Source organism: Vipera berus (genome assembly GCF_964194415.1).
Source record: "Vipera berus genome assembly, chromosome: 3".
Taxonomy (NCBI): domain Eukaryota; kingdom Metazoa; phylum Chordata; class Lepidosauria; order Squamata; family Viperidae; genus Vipera; species Vipera berus.
In genome coordinates this window covers 452,567-465,784 of record NC_138204.1, presented here as the reverse complement: position 1 = coordinate 465,784, position 13,218 = coordinate 452,567, and the positions used below count along the sequence as shown (strand labels likewise).

General features: G+C 54.7%; 1 protein-coding gene across 1 annotated transcript in view; it reads left to right on the top strand.

The window, feature by feature from the left end:
• Positions 1-1,483: 1,483 nt before the first annotated feature.
• Positions 1,484-13,218, top strand: part of SLC12A5 (solute carrier family 12 member 5) — a gene marked incomplete at both ends in the record, with an annotated part of 84,103 nt that continues 72,368 nt past the window's right edge. The window contains one exon of the mRNA XM_081322747.1: positions 1,484-1,592. Coding sequence (XP_081178873.1) covers positions 1,484-1,592 — 109 coding nt within the window. The remainder of the gene's footprint in view (positions 1,593-13,218) is intronic.

Sequence of the window (13,218 nt, the reverse complement as noted above, 5' to 3'; positions counted from 1 at the left end):
AGGGAAGCGTCCTTGAGCTAGAAATACAGTAAAATTAGACTCAATAACTGGGAGATGTGATGAGTTACAGATTTTTACATGTCTGTGGCTGATTTTTGCCCAGGGGCGTTCTGCTCGCTGCAGATTACAGCAGTAGGAAAGGGCCTGAACCGAGGAGACAAAGCCACCCAGGAGCCAGCTGGGCCCTCAGAGGATGCTGGACTGGCTCTTTCCCCCCCCCCCCCGAGACCCTGGAGGCTGATGACCCACCCCTCAGCACACCTCCCAGGCTGGGGAGGCGCCTTGGGGGTGTTGGGGGTCTTCGCTTCCACTAACCAGGAAGAACCAGTTTGGCTCTTCAAGGTGCTCTTCGCAGGGTTGACCTGCCAGGTGTCAAACTGTAGATCACATCGTGACCCACTCTAAGGCGAGGGCCGGGCCAGTGTCCGACTTTTCCCAAGTAAAGGATGCTGCGCTTCAGTGGTTAGAATGGCCGAATAGAGGCCTTTTTAATATTCATTATTTTATTGTGTTTTTAATTGAGGTGAAATGTAAATATGCCATACTCCCGGGGAGAGGCCGGGGGCTCCCCTGAGGGCAGGGCCTGCCCCCTCCCGAGAAAAGGGCTTAGTCTTCCACGGACGCGGGGCGGGGGGGGGGAATGGGGAGAGCCAAAGCCCCCCCTCTCCGTCCAGGGTGCGGCTCACAGCCTGCGTCGGCCTGCGGGGGCAGTCGGGGACCCCGAATCGGCCACGGGTCACGAGCCTCGGCTCCTTCCTTGCCCCACAGCGGGGGCTTAAGGTGTGCGGAGGGGTCTCCGGGGAAAGAGAAATCCGGCCCTTCGCAGCTGCTCCGGGAGCCCCAGGTCGGAGGCTCGCCGAGTACGAATGTTCCCAATTCGGTCATTTTCAGACGGAGGCAGAAAACGGGGCGATTCAGTTCGGTTCTGGGGTTCAGCATCTGCTGCGCCGCCTTGGCCGCGTTTCCTTCATTGCCGCCTTTAACAGCTGCGTCCTCCTCGGCCCGAAGCCCCCCCGCCTTTGTTCTCCGGCTGCCTCTGTTTCATTGCTGCCCCTTTCCCCGGGGAGGGAGGGAGGGAGGGAGGCGGGGGGCTGCCCTTCCACGCCGTCCCCCCTCGCCCGCGGACGGTGCACCGGTCGCTGAGCCCGGCCGCCGCGGAGCCCGCGCGCGGGGAGTCCCGCCGATTAACGGCGAGCTGTGACGCGCCAAGCCGGGGGGGGGGGCGGGAGGGAGCGCGCGCTCATTCGCTGCCGCCGCCGCCGCGCGTCTCCCTCCCCCTCCCTCCCTCCCTCCGGCAGGTTCGCTGGGCGGCCGCGCGGGCGGGGATCCCGGGCGCCTGCACTGCCCACCAGCCGCCGCCCCGCCAGTCCCCGCTCTGCCGCCGCGCCGGAGCCGGAGCCGCAGCCGGAGCCACTGCCAGCCAGCCAGCCAGCCACGCGAGCGAGCGAGCGAGGGAGGGAGCGCGGAGAGCCTGGCCGGCGAGATGAGCCGCCGCTTCACGGTCACGGCCGGCGAGGAGCCGCGCGCGGGCACAGCGCCGGCCGCAGGAGCCGCCGAAGCCCCGCCGCAGGTGCCGCCGGGCAGCGGGCAAGGTAAGGCGCGCGCGCGAGGCTCGGCTGCCCGCCGGCGGGGCTGCTCGGCCGCCCGCGCCACGCCACGCCGCGCCACGCCCTCCCCGCCGCCCGCCCGGACGCTCGGCCGCCGCTGGCCGCTGGCCGGAGGCCACCCAGGAGGGTCCCCGGCGCGGCGAGCGAGACGCGCGGGGGGGGGGGGGCGGCGGCGGGGCTCGGTTGCCGCGACCGCCCTGAGCTGGGCGGGGGGCGCCGCCACCGCCCCCGACCGCCCCGCCTCCCCCGCTGTGGACCCTTCTGGGACGGAAGGCGGGCAGTCCGGGGCCCTCGCTCGGCCGGAGCCGCGGCGGAGGGACCCCCCCCCCGATTGTCCGGGCTCCAGACTGATCGCCTTTCGGCCGGTCCGGCTCGACCCCCACGCCGGCCCTCCCTGCGCGCGTCCCGGAGGAGCCGTGTCGCTCAGCCCCTCCCGCCTTGACCTTCCTCTCCTCGGAAAGGGCAAGAGGAGGGCGGGGGGGGGGGCGACCGGGAGGGCGGGGGGGGGGCGAGCCGGCGGGTCTCTACTTGCTTGCGGTGCTATGCTCGTTGGGAGCCCCGAGCCCCCCGGGAGCCCCTTAGCTTGTGCAGAGGGTTTTTCTTGTCGTGATGTGCCCATTCCTCAGACGATTAGAGCAAAACCGAGGAAGCCGCAGGTGATCCGTTGCTGGACAGTTGTCCCTTGACCCAATTGTTGGGCAGTCAGATTAGGGCCCAATTCTCAAAGAGCCTGAAGGATGAGGAGGAGGTGCTGGTCCTGCCCCGGTCAGGGGTGAGGGTGATGAAGAATTAGGGGGGGGGGTGAGGAAGGAATCCCTGCAGTCTTTAAACCCTGATTTGTTGAGCAAACCATCATGGCCATCCAGCTGCCTGGAGTTTGCCCTTAATGGCTTTGTGGGGTCCCGTGTGGGTGAACGCAGCTCCAGCTGACTTGGGGCCCTGATTTCAGAGGCTGACGATAACTTTGCGTTCTAAGCCCCTCTGAAAAAAGACCCTCCCTCATTAGGAAACTGCTCCTGGGGGGCAGCAACTGCACTTGAGTGGGCAAGAAGGACGCCCCCCTCCCCGGGGCCCCACATTGCCAGGCCCCTCAGTCGTGGCTTCTAAGCCACAGCCCTTCCTTGGCTGAATGGGGACAAAGGCTGCCGCAGCTGCCTTAGCCTTTGAACATCTGCCTTGGCCTTTGAACATCGCTGCTTCCTCCCAGGCCCTGGAGCCGAGGGGGGGGGGCACAGGCATCTCCTCCCTGGAGGATGTGTAAAGGATTCCCCCCCCCCAGGGCGGAGTGGGAAGCTGAGGCTTTGGGACCATAGTAGCGATCAGCCAGGCGGAGAAATCCATTGAGGGCGCCAAGCTGTTCAGAGGCTTTATCATCTCCCAAGGATCCTCCCTGCCAAGGGAGGGGAGGGGGGAGCAAGCCGGCCAGGGGGCCTTGGGGGGCAGGGGAGGGGGCTGTCGCCACTGCAGCAGAGGCAGACCTTGGGGGGCTGGCAGGGAGGCAGGCGGGAACCCCAGCCAGCTGCTGCGGTGGCCAGGTGGAGAGGCTGGCCAAGGGCTGGAGGAAAAGTGTTACAGCCCTCCCTCCTGGGGGTGTCCCCGTGCCAGGAACGTTGTGCTGCGGGGGGGGGGGGCGTCCTGGAAGGGTGGAGGAAAAGCCACTGGAGGGTTCAGGGCCTGGAGCAGCTTCCCAAGAGCCCCAGCCTTGGGGGGGGGGGAAATGGCTCCCCAAGGGAACCTGCCTGATGGAGGTCAAAAAGGGGGGCATGGAAGGAAAGTGGGGCTCCCCCCAGCAGTGATGAGCCTTGTAAGAGACCAGGGGAGGGGGGGCTCCTTCCTTCCTTCCTTCCTTCCTTCTCCCTCAGGTCTTTCTTCCTTGCTGTGCTTCACCCCCGCCTCGCCTTTACACCTAGTCCTCAACTTACAACGGCTTGTTTAGTGACCATTGGAAGTTACAACAGCACTGAAAAAACTGTTTTTCACACTTGCCATCTTTGCTGCATCCCCGTGTCAGGGGATCAGATGTCACAGGCTTGGCAACTGACTCGTATTTACGACGGTTGGCAACTGACTCGTATTTATGACGGTCACAGTGTCCCCGGGGGATCACATGATCCCCTTTTGCGACCTTCTGACCAGCCAAGTCAACCGGGGGGTGGGGTGGGAGCTGGATTCACTTAACAAGCGAGTGACTGACTTAACAGCTGTAGTGATTCGCTTAACAACCGTGGGAAGAAAAGTCATAAAATGGGGCCAAAGTCACGTAACAAATGTCTCACTTAGCAACAGAACTCGTGGGCTCAGTTGTGGTCGTAAGACGAGGACCCCCTGTGTTTCCTCCCTGTAACCTGTGGAGGTCAGTGGAGCGTGGGGGGAGGGGCAGACCTCAGGGAAGAGGCTGAACAAAGCACCTTCGGCACTTCCACAGTCCTGGGATCTGGGATGTAGCCCGAGGGGCCGGGATTGGAGAAGGTGCTCTGTTCCGGCCAGGCCGCAGCTGAGGTCAGCCACCTGAGATGACCCCAGGAGCTTTGGCTGGCCAGGGATTTGGGCCGCAGGCTCCTTAAGCCCCGTCGTCCCCTGAGCGCTGCCCTCCCCACTTAGCGTGGCTGCCTGATCCTCCACGGCCTCTTCTTGTAAGAGCCGCCTGCCTGGGACTTCCCTTCCGGTCGGCTGCCGGGAAGGGGGGTGTCCTGGTGGGCTTCTCTGGCCTCTCTCCGGCCCCTGTGGGGAGCCCGAGCAGGGTGAGAACCTCCGGCTGGAACGTCTCGACCAGGGAGGTCCAGCCTTGAAGGCCCCGGGCTTCGACTCTCCCAATGCTGGCTATGCCGCCTGGGGAATTCTGGGAGTTGAAGTCCACAGGACTTAAAGTGGCCGAGCTCGGAGACCCCCACGCTAGGCTCTTCCGGTGGGGAAAAAGGCTTGAGGGCTTGGAGGAGCTTCTGGACGGTGGGCATTGGTTGAGCTCTCCCTTGGTGGGGGCTGAAGCCCCCCTGGGTGAGGATCTAACCTGGCAGGCAGGTTGGGGAGGGAGGAGCTGTTGCTTTGCTTTCGTGCCCCCCCGGTGCAAATTCCAAGCCCCCCCTGCGCATTTCCTCCGCCTGATGGTTTTGGCCAGGCGTGACTGCAAGCTGTCACCACCGTAGCTCGTGGGAAGGGGCTCTGCTCCACCCAGCCAGAACGGACCTCCCCCGGAGGAAGCGGCTCTTTCCCACCCTGCAGCGGTGGCAGAAGAGCTTCGGGCTGGAGGGCAGCTCCTTCCCGGAGCCCTTGGCCGGCGCCAGACAGCCCGACACCTAGCTGACATCCAAGCTGCGCAGCCCCTGCTCTGTCAGCGATGCTTCCGCCCACGTTGCGGATCAGCCGAGGGCATCAAATGCCCAAGGGGACAGGCAGAGGCGGGGGGCAGGAGTCTGGAGAGGGGGCACCTGACTTCATACTGCCCTGTGCCCAGTGAAGCCAGCAGCTTGCTCCCCCACTATGCCCTGAGGGCACTGCTGCCTTTGACCGGACACTCTGCTCTCCCCGCCCAGAGGGGAGCCAGCATTGGGGGGCTGCAGACAGAGCCGGCCCCTGAGGAAGAGGACCAGGGGATCCCCTTGTGGGGTTCTCTGGGGAATGTGAGGGCAAGGACCCCACCTGTTTCATGCAGGCCTAAGAAGGGGAGGCGACATTGTTTGAGGACCTCCAAGAAGATATGCAGCAGCTGGCTGACGGGCACATTGGTAGCTGTGGAGAAAAACCAGTGCAGCCAGGACCCTGAGTGCCTGCGGGGGTGGATGGCATGAGGAGGGGGCTGACTTGTTTTAGCTCTGGGTGGGAATCTGGGAAGAAGCCCCCTCCAGCGCCGTTCCTTTACTTACCTCTCTGTTACAACCTGAATGTGCAAAGGCTGCCAGTGGATGGACTGGCCTGCAGGCTCAGGGCTGAACCTCATTTTCTGGGGGTGGGGGGAGAGAAAGAGCCATGGCCCCCTCCTACCTGAGTAGATGCCCACGGGAGCTTTCAGGCTGGTGGGTCCTGCAGTGCCCTGCCATTCCAGCCCCCTGGTGCACCCCAGTTCCTTCGAGAGTCGTCATACAGGTCTTGGCAGGCAAGTGTTGTGCTGGGCTTGTGAATTTGGGCGGGGCTGCATCTGGGGTGCCGTCAGAATCACCATCATTGTTTGTTTCCATGGTGTATTTCCTGCCTCTGTTTGGGTCACGCTTGGCTGTTCAGATCTACAGACCGCTTCTGATATGACAATCGCTATTGCCAGTTAGATCCTTTTGCAACATGGTTTATGAGGGCCTCTGTTTATACAACCCAGGATTGTATTAGCGTTTTTGGTCGCTGCTGCACACTGCTGGCTCATAGTCAAGTGATCGTCTACTAGGACTCCAAGGTCCCTCCCACAGTGGCTGTGTTTGAGCCAGGTTTCACCCAATCTGTACTTGTACCTTTGGTTTTTCCTGCCTAGGTGCAAAACTTTGATTTTCTCCACATTAAACTCATTTTATTAGGCAGGGCCCATTGTTCAAGTTTGTCAAGATCTTTTTGGATCCTGAGTTTGTCTTCTGGGGTCTTGGCTACTCCTGCCAGTTTAGTGTCATCTGCAAATTTGATGAGTTCCCCTTCAATTACTGTATTGCTAAGCACATTGATTTGTGCTTTAGATTGTAAGCCGCCCTGAGTCTTCGGAGAAGGGCGGGATATAAATGGGATTAAAAAAACCACAACCCTCATCTAAGTCATTGATGAAAATATTGAAGAGTGCTGGGCCTAAGATGGAGACTTTTGTGGTGCCCCACTGCTTACTTCCCTCCATGTGGATGTGGTGGCGTTTAGGAGTACTCGTTGAGTGCGGTTTGCCAGCCGGCTCCGGATCCATCTTGTGGTGATGTTGTCTATCCCACAGCATCCCAAACCATCCCAGCTGGTTTTATTGCACCAGGCAAGAAATTAATTCTGAATCTCTGGGCAACTTTTGATTCCGTTATCTTAATATGTGAAAATGTTGGAGGGAGCTGCTTCTGTCTCTCAAGGCTCAGTCAGGAAAGGAAGTTGGGGGGCTTCTTCTGGATTCTTGGGTCCCGTAGATCAGGGACCGGGCATCTCTAGAACTTGCAAGTGTCTTTGGCATGCAGTGATCCAAAGGAGGACAATCAGCTGAAACTCTCTTCACGTCAGGGGCTGGGTCTGAGGGAGGGGCTCGCTCTTGAGAGTGACCCTTTGAGAGCTGAATGCCACAAAATTTCATCTTAATGTGTGCCAATTAGGGTACATTCAAAGTGACAATAAAGTTATTATTCTATTTCTATTTCTATTTTCTAATGGGGACCTCCCCCTCCTCTTAAGGAATCGCTTTGCTGTGCATGGGTCCTCCTGCATTTGAGCCTGGCCCTGGAGGACCATGAAGACTAGACTGTTGCATTGCGCTTTGCCCAGGACATCCCTTGAAGATGGTTGAGCAATTGCAGCTGGCCCAGAGTGGGCAGCCCGATGCTGGGACCGTCTAGGTGGTCCATTTTGGAACACCCAGCTGATTAAGATAACCTTTATTGTCATTTTTTTACTGTGGACACACTGGCACACATTAAAAATGAAATTCTGTTGCCTGCTCTGAAAAGTGTACCCGTCCACGGGACCTGGTGGCCCCCGGTACCTCTTGCACCATTCCAGCCCCCCTCCACTCGCCTAAGTGCTCAGTGGGGGCATATTTTGTAGCTCCTACATTTGTCGGTAACAACCACTTCAGCTCATGGCCTCTTTGGGGAACAAATTGGGATTCCATACGTATTTTATGTTATTGATAGGGCATTTCTTGGCTGTCCCATTCTCACACAAAGCAATTCAGACAATAGGATCATGTTAAAAACCTTTAAACAACGTCCCACACTAGGGTATTAATCACACGAAGCATTAGTACCGCTGTCTAAAACCCCAGTGAGGCCACACCTGGAATACTGCAGCCAGTTTTGGTCACCATACTACAAAAAAAGATGTTGAGACTTGGAAAAAGTTCAGAGAAGAGCAACTAAGAAGATCCAAGGCCTGGAGATCAAAACGTACGAAGAACGGCTGCAGGACTTGGGTTTGGCTAGTGACATACCCAATTCCAGCAACCGTTCCTTGTATGTTTTAGCCTCCAGTCCCCTAATCATCTTTGTTGCTCTTCTCTGCACTCTTTCTAGAGTCTCAACATCTTTTTTACATCGTGGTGACCAAAACTGGTTGCAGGATTCCAAGTGTGGCCTTACCAAGTTGTTGTAAAGTGGTATTAACACATCACGTGATCTTGATTCTCTCCCTCTGTTAATGCAGCCTAGAACTGTGTTGGCTTTTTTGGCAGCTGCAGCACACGGCTGGCTCCTATTTACAGTAAGTGATTGTCCACTAGGACTCCGAGATCCCTCTCACAGTTACTACTATTGAGCAAGGTACCCCCTATACCAGGGATAGGCAACCTCGGCTCTTTTATGACTCATGGACTTCAACTCCCAGAATTCCTGAGTTGAAGTCCATGAGTCATAAAAGAGCCAAGGTTGCCTACCCCTGCCCTATACTATACCTATGCATTTGGTTTTTCCTGCCTAAATGTAGAACCTTACTTTTTTCACCATTGAATTTCATTTTGTTAGATAGCGCCCAGTGTTCAGGTTTAGCTGGCTCAGGAATTCTGGGAGTTGAAGTCCACGAGTCATCAAAGAGCCAAGGTTGCCTGCCTCTGTCCAAGGTGGACCACGAGGGTGGCTGTGCAGGAAGTCCTTGTTTAGTGACCATTCAAAGTTTCGACAGCACTGGAAAAAGGGACTTATAACCCTTTGTCACATTTGCAACCGTTGCAGCCTCCCCACGCTCACATGATCAAAATTTGGATGGTTGGCAACTGACCTGTATTGATGTCTGTGTGTCACATGATCCCCTTTGGCATCCTTCTGAAAGCAAGGTCAATGGGGAAGAGAGATTCATTTAACAACCATGTTATTAACAACTACAGTGATTCAACAACTGTAGGAAGAAAGGTTGTAAAATGGGGCAAAAATGACTTAACAAACATCTCGTTTAGCAGCAGAAATTTTGGACTCAGTTGTCGTAATCAAGGACTACCTGTATTTGTGGGTTCCTAGACACACACACACACACCGCCCCCAGGACACGGGGAAGAGGGCTGGCTCCTGGAAGGGACCGCCCGGCAGGGTAGTACTTCAGGCCCTGGTTTCCCCTCTCTGACTAGGCCCGGCTTCCCAGCCTCCGACGGGTGGGCTGGTCCAGGCGTGGGAGCCTCGGCCCCTCTATGGCCTCTGCTCCCTTTGGCTGCACAGCCCCTTCTCCCTCTCCGCTCTCGGGAGCCCTTGCGCAGCCTTCCAGGCATGGCTCTGCTTTGATCCACATCGGTGTGTGTGTGTGTGTGTGGGGGGGAACGATGCCCCTTTTATGACTTGTGGACTTGTCCACTAGTCACAGAGGGGCCACCGTTCCCCACCTCTGTTCCACAGGGTGACGGTTTGATTTTCCTACATATTCCCTTTATGGAATTTCACAGCAGGCACAGGATCGCAGTCATTCATTTCTGCTCAGATGCGTCATAAGAATAATAGAATAAAAGAGCTGGAAGGGACCTTGGAGGTCATCTAGTCCAACCTCCTGCTCAAGCAGGAGGCCCTCTACCATTCCAGACAAATGGCTGACCAGTATCTTCTTAAAAACTTCCAGTGATGGAGCACCCACAACTTCTGTTCCTCTGATTAATTGTTCTCACGGTCAGGAAATTCCTCATTAGTTCCAGGTTGCTTCTCTCCTTGGTTACTTTCCACACATTGCTTCTTGTCCTGCCCTCGGGGGCTTTGGAGAAGAGGTGGAGCCCCCCTCCATTCTCAGGGGCAGCCCCTCAGATATTGGAAGACGGCCGTCAGGTCACCCCTGCTCCTTCTCTTCTCTAGACTGGCCATACCCAATTCCTGCAATCTTCCAGCAGGTGGACACCGGCAGTCCTCAACTTACAACCATTGTTTTAACAACCCATTCAAAGTTACAACAGTGCAGGAAAAGTGACTTATCAGCCAGTCCTCACAGTTATGACTGTTCCAGCATCTCTGTGGCCACTTGATCAAGATTTGGGTGCCTGGTCACTGGCACGGCTTTGCCACCTGGGCAGCGTCCCCAGGGTCAGCTGGTGGCCATCGGCCACCTGCCCAGCTGGCTTCCAACAAGCAAAGTCAGTGGGGGAAGCGGGATTCACTTAAAGGACGTGGTGATCTGCTTAATGACAATGGCAAATAGATCGTAAAATTAAGATTCAGTTAATGACCACCTGGTTTAGCAAAGGATGTTCTGGTCCCAATTGTGGTTCTGTCGAGGACTGCCTGTGTGTTTGACCAGCCCCCTCATTCTTCACTTGAGAATATATATGGGCATTTTTTAAAATGAAACCTGCCTTTTCCTTTATTGTTTTTATTGTTTAACTCACCAGTGATGAATAACAGAATTTAGAAGCAAATTTTATTTGGTAAATCTTTCCCTTTAGAGATGCAACTGCACGTAATACAATCCACGGAGGTACTAATGGGAATTAGAATATTATGTAATTAAACTGACCTTTTTTAAAGGTATGCTTCACATTAAACTGACAGGAACAAAATTTGGTTTCTTTGCAAAAAGATTAAAAGAAATGTTCTTTTCACAAGCATCTCTTAAAAATCTGGTGCATTTTAAAATCTGTCTTTCCCCGAAGATTTCGTGTCTAATTAATTTCCTAGCAGCTTCTTTTTCCAGACAACCAAAGGGTATAAACCACTGAAGTGTGGAACGCTGCAGAGACCTCGGTGCTCTCTGAGCTTGGCTGCTTCTTTGCAGACCTTCCCTTGTCTGGCTGGGTGACTCCTCCACTGCTGCGTGGGGGATGTTCCCTAGTTGGGGCATGAAAGGTCTGCAAGGAAGCAGCCCAACCCAGAGAGCGCCAAGACTCCGCAGGCCCAGCCTGAGCAACAGAGAGTCTCCTCTGTCGGAGCTCTGGATGTTGACAGCCGTGTAAATCATGACACAGCCGCAGGCCGAGCAGCAACGCGCCCTGCCAGTCTGGTGCAGCGATTAAAGTGCTGGGCAGAAACCAGGGAAGCCTAAGCTCACCCAGTCAGCTCCCTGGGTGACCTTGGGCTCACGGGGGGGGGGGGGAGTGGGAGGAAGCAGCAGTCCCTCTGCCACTTTAGCTCAGTGAGCTAAAGCAGGGCTTTTCAACCTTTTCACCCTGTGCTGCCACCACGTGGCTGTTTTGGAAAATTATACATTATGCTAATGGGCCAGCTAATCCCTCCCTCTTTGTGATGTATTTCCTCTTTTTCTGAGCTAACTTCCTTCTTGTTGGCTCTGTGCCTGATATCCTCCATTAACCAGCAAACATGTGATAACAGCAGACATGTGCTCTAAACTTACATGTGCAGACGCTGGGAGTATTACCATTTTCTGACCTTGGAAATGCTACAGACATCATCTTAACGCACCCCACCTGTTGTATCCTACTCTACAAGCAATAAAGGTATTTTTAGATAATAAAAGGTGTTTCCACGAGTTCAACTATCTGGAGAGAGAGCTGTTAATGGTAATGGCATCTGCTTATATAGACCATAGAAGTCTTAACAAGGGATTAATTACAGTACAACGGCTTTGATCCAGAATAGTCAGAAAATGATATTTGAATTCCCTTTGTCTGCAATCTAAAGCAGGGGTGTCAAACTCAATTTCATTGAGGGCCGCATCAGCATTGCGGTTGCCCTCAGGGGGGCGGGTGGGTATGGCCTGGGTGGGCGTGGCCTACTGGGTGGGCGTGGCTAGAGTGCATATGGCCTACTGGGTGGGCATGGCCAGCTCTACATCGTTCGCATCAAGGGTGCCTATGGGGGCCTGGGCAGGAGTGGGACAGATCTGAGGGTCTCTGGCAGGAGGAGGGTCTCTGGGCCAGGGCCAAGGCAGTGGGGGCCGTTCCCTCACTGTTTCCAGGATGGCTTCGCGGGCCACATGAAACCACTTCGCGGGCCGCATCCGGCCCCCGGGCCTTGTGTTTGACATGTCTGATCTAAAGTAACCGTATTTCTGCAAGCAAGCTTAGTCAGAAAATGGTTATTTGAATTCCTTTTGTCTGCTTCTAAAGTGTGCATGTTTTTCTGCAACCAAAGCTCAGTCAAAAGGCACTTTGATACAGTGCATGCCTGTAATAAAAGAGGAGATGATTTAACTTCCATTCTCCAGCTGAGTCTGCAAGAGGCAGAGTCGTGTCTCTAGGATTTGTGCTTCTGTGAACTCTTGTCTCTCCCTGTCCTTCCGAAGAAACCCGCCAAAAGGCTTGTTAACATCTTACTGCCTCTTTGCCATTGAATTTCCAGCCAGTGTTTGGAGTAATTTAGAGTGACTTTGAAATGCAAATGGGTTTCTGCTCGGATCTGCCTTGAATGTTTAAACGTTTCAAATTGCAAGAGAGACTGTTGTTTGTAAGCTTTGAGTTCTGCAAAATCAAAATGCAGGATTAGAATTTGACTGAGAAGATCAGAGATATCATCCTGTGTTGCTAGCCATTGTGTTCAGAGTTGAATTTTACTCAAAGGGAGAAAAGTTTGTTAGTTTGCAAAACCCTTCCTCTCTGGCCCAGCCATAAAGAGGCTATATAACAATTAATTGTCTTGGTAACCAAGCTTTTGCTTACTGCTCAGTGAAAAAGGCCCCCACCCTTGGAATGCAAGCTAATACAGCAGCCTGCAAGCTTGGATTTATGTTAAAGCAGGCAGTGACCTCAGGTGGCCAAAATGAAATGCTTACACTGTCTGCAAATTTAAACTGCATGTGAAGCTCAGTCTCGCTAGCTCTAAACAAAGGAACAAGGAGCAAATTAAGCTTCGTTAACGGCACAGTTTACAGCCTATGGCTGACACTCTTAATACGGACAGGCAGCTCCTTAAGAGTTCCAGACCGGCTCACAAACTTGTGGTCCTAAGAAGAAACAATTTGGCTGACCTTGTGTCCAAGTGAAGGCTAGGAAAAAATAACAGGCTTGCTTCCAAACAACGACCTCTAGTGGTCAAGGGGTGAACTTCGTTGAAGCACTCACCTACTCAAACAGCACCCCAGTGGTTGCTCAGCAAGTAAAGGGCTTGTCCCCAGGCACGTGTAGAGTGCCCCCTAGTGGTCAAAGGGCAAACTTCCCTGAAGTCACTAACCACACAGAAGGTGCCCCCTAGTGGCCAAAGGGTGAACTTCCCTGAAGTATCTGACCACGCAGAAGGCGCCTCCTGGTGGTCAAAGAGCGAAGTTCATCGAATTTAGTTAAAAATACCTAGGAAGTTTTCCGTACCTATCCTAGCCATGGCGGAGTGTCCCACTGATTCAGAAGAGCTGGTTCGCCCAGACAACCCTGATTTGCACAAAGATCCTGCTGTAAAGCCTAAGCATACAGTAAAACCAACCCAGAAACTCAGAGAAAATTATGAGGCAACTAGAGATGATTTTTCCAGTAATCTGTCAGAGCTATGGGACAAAACTTCACACTGCATCTCAATTTTGCTGAGCCTCAATGGTAATCCTGCTGAATTAAGAGACTCTATAGATCACCTATCTACAGTTTATGAATGTTACCAGCGGCTGTCTG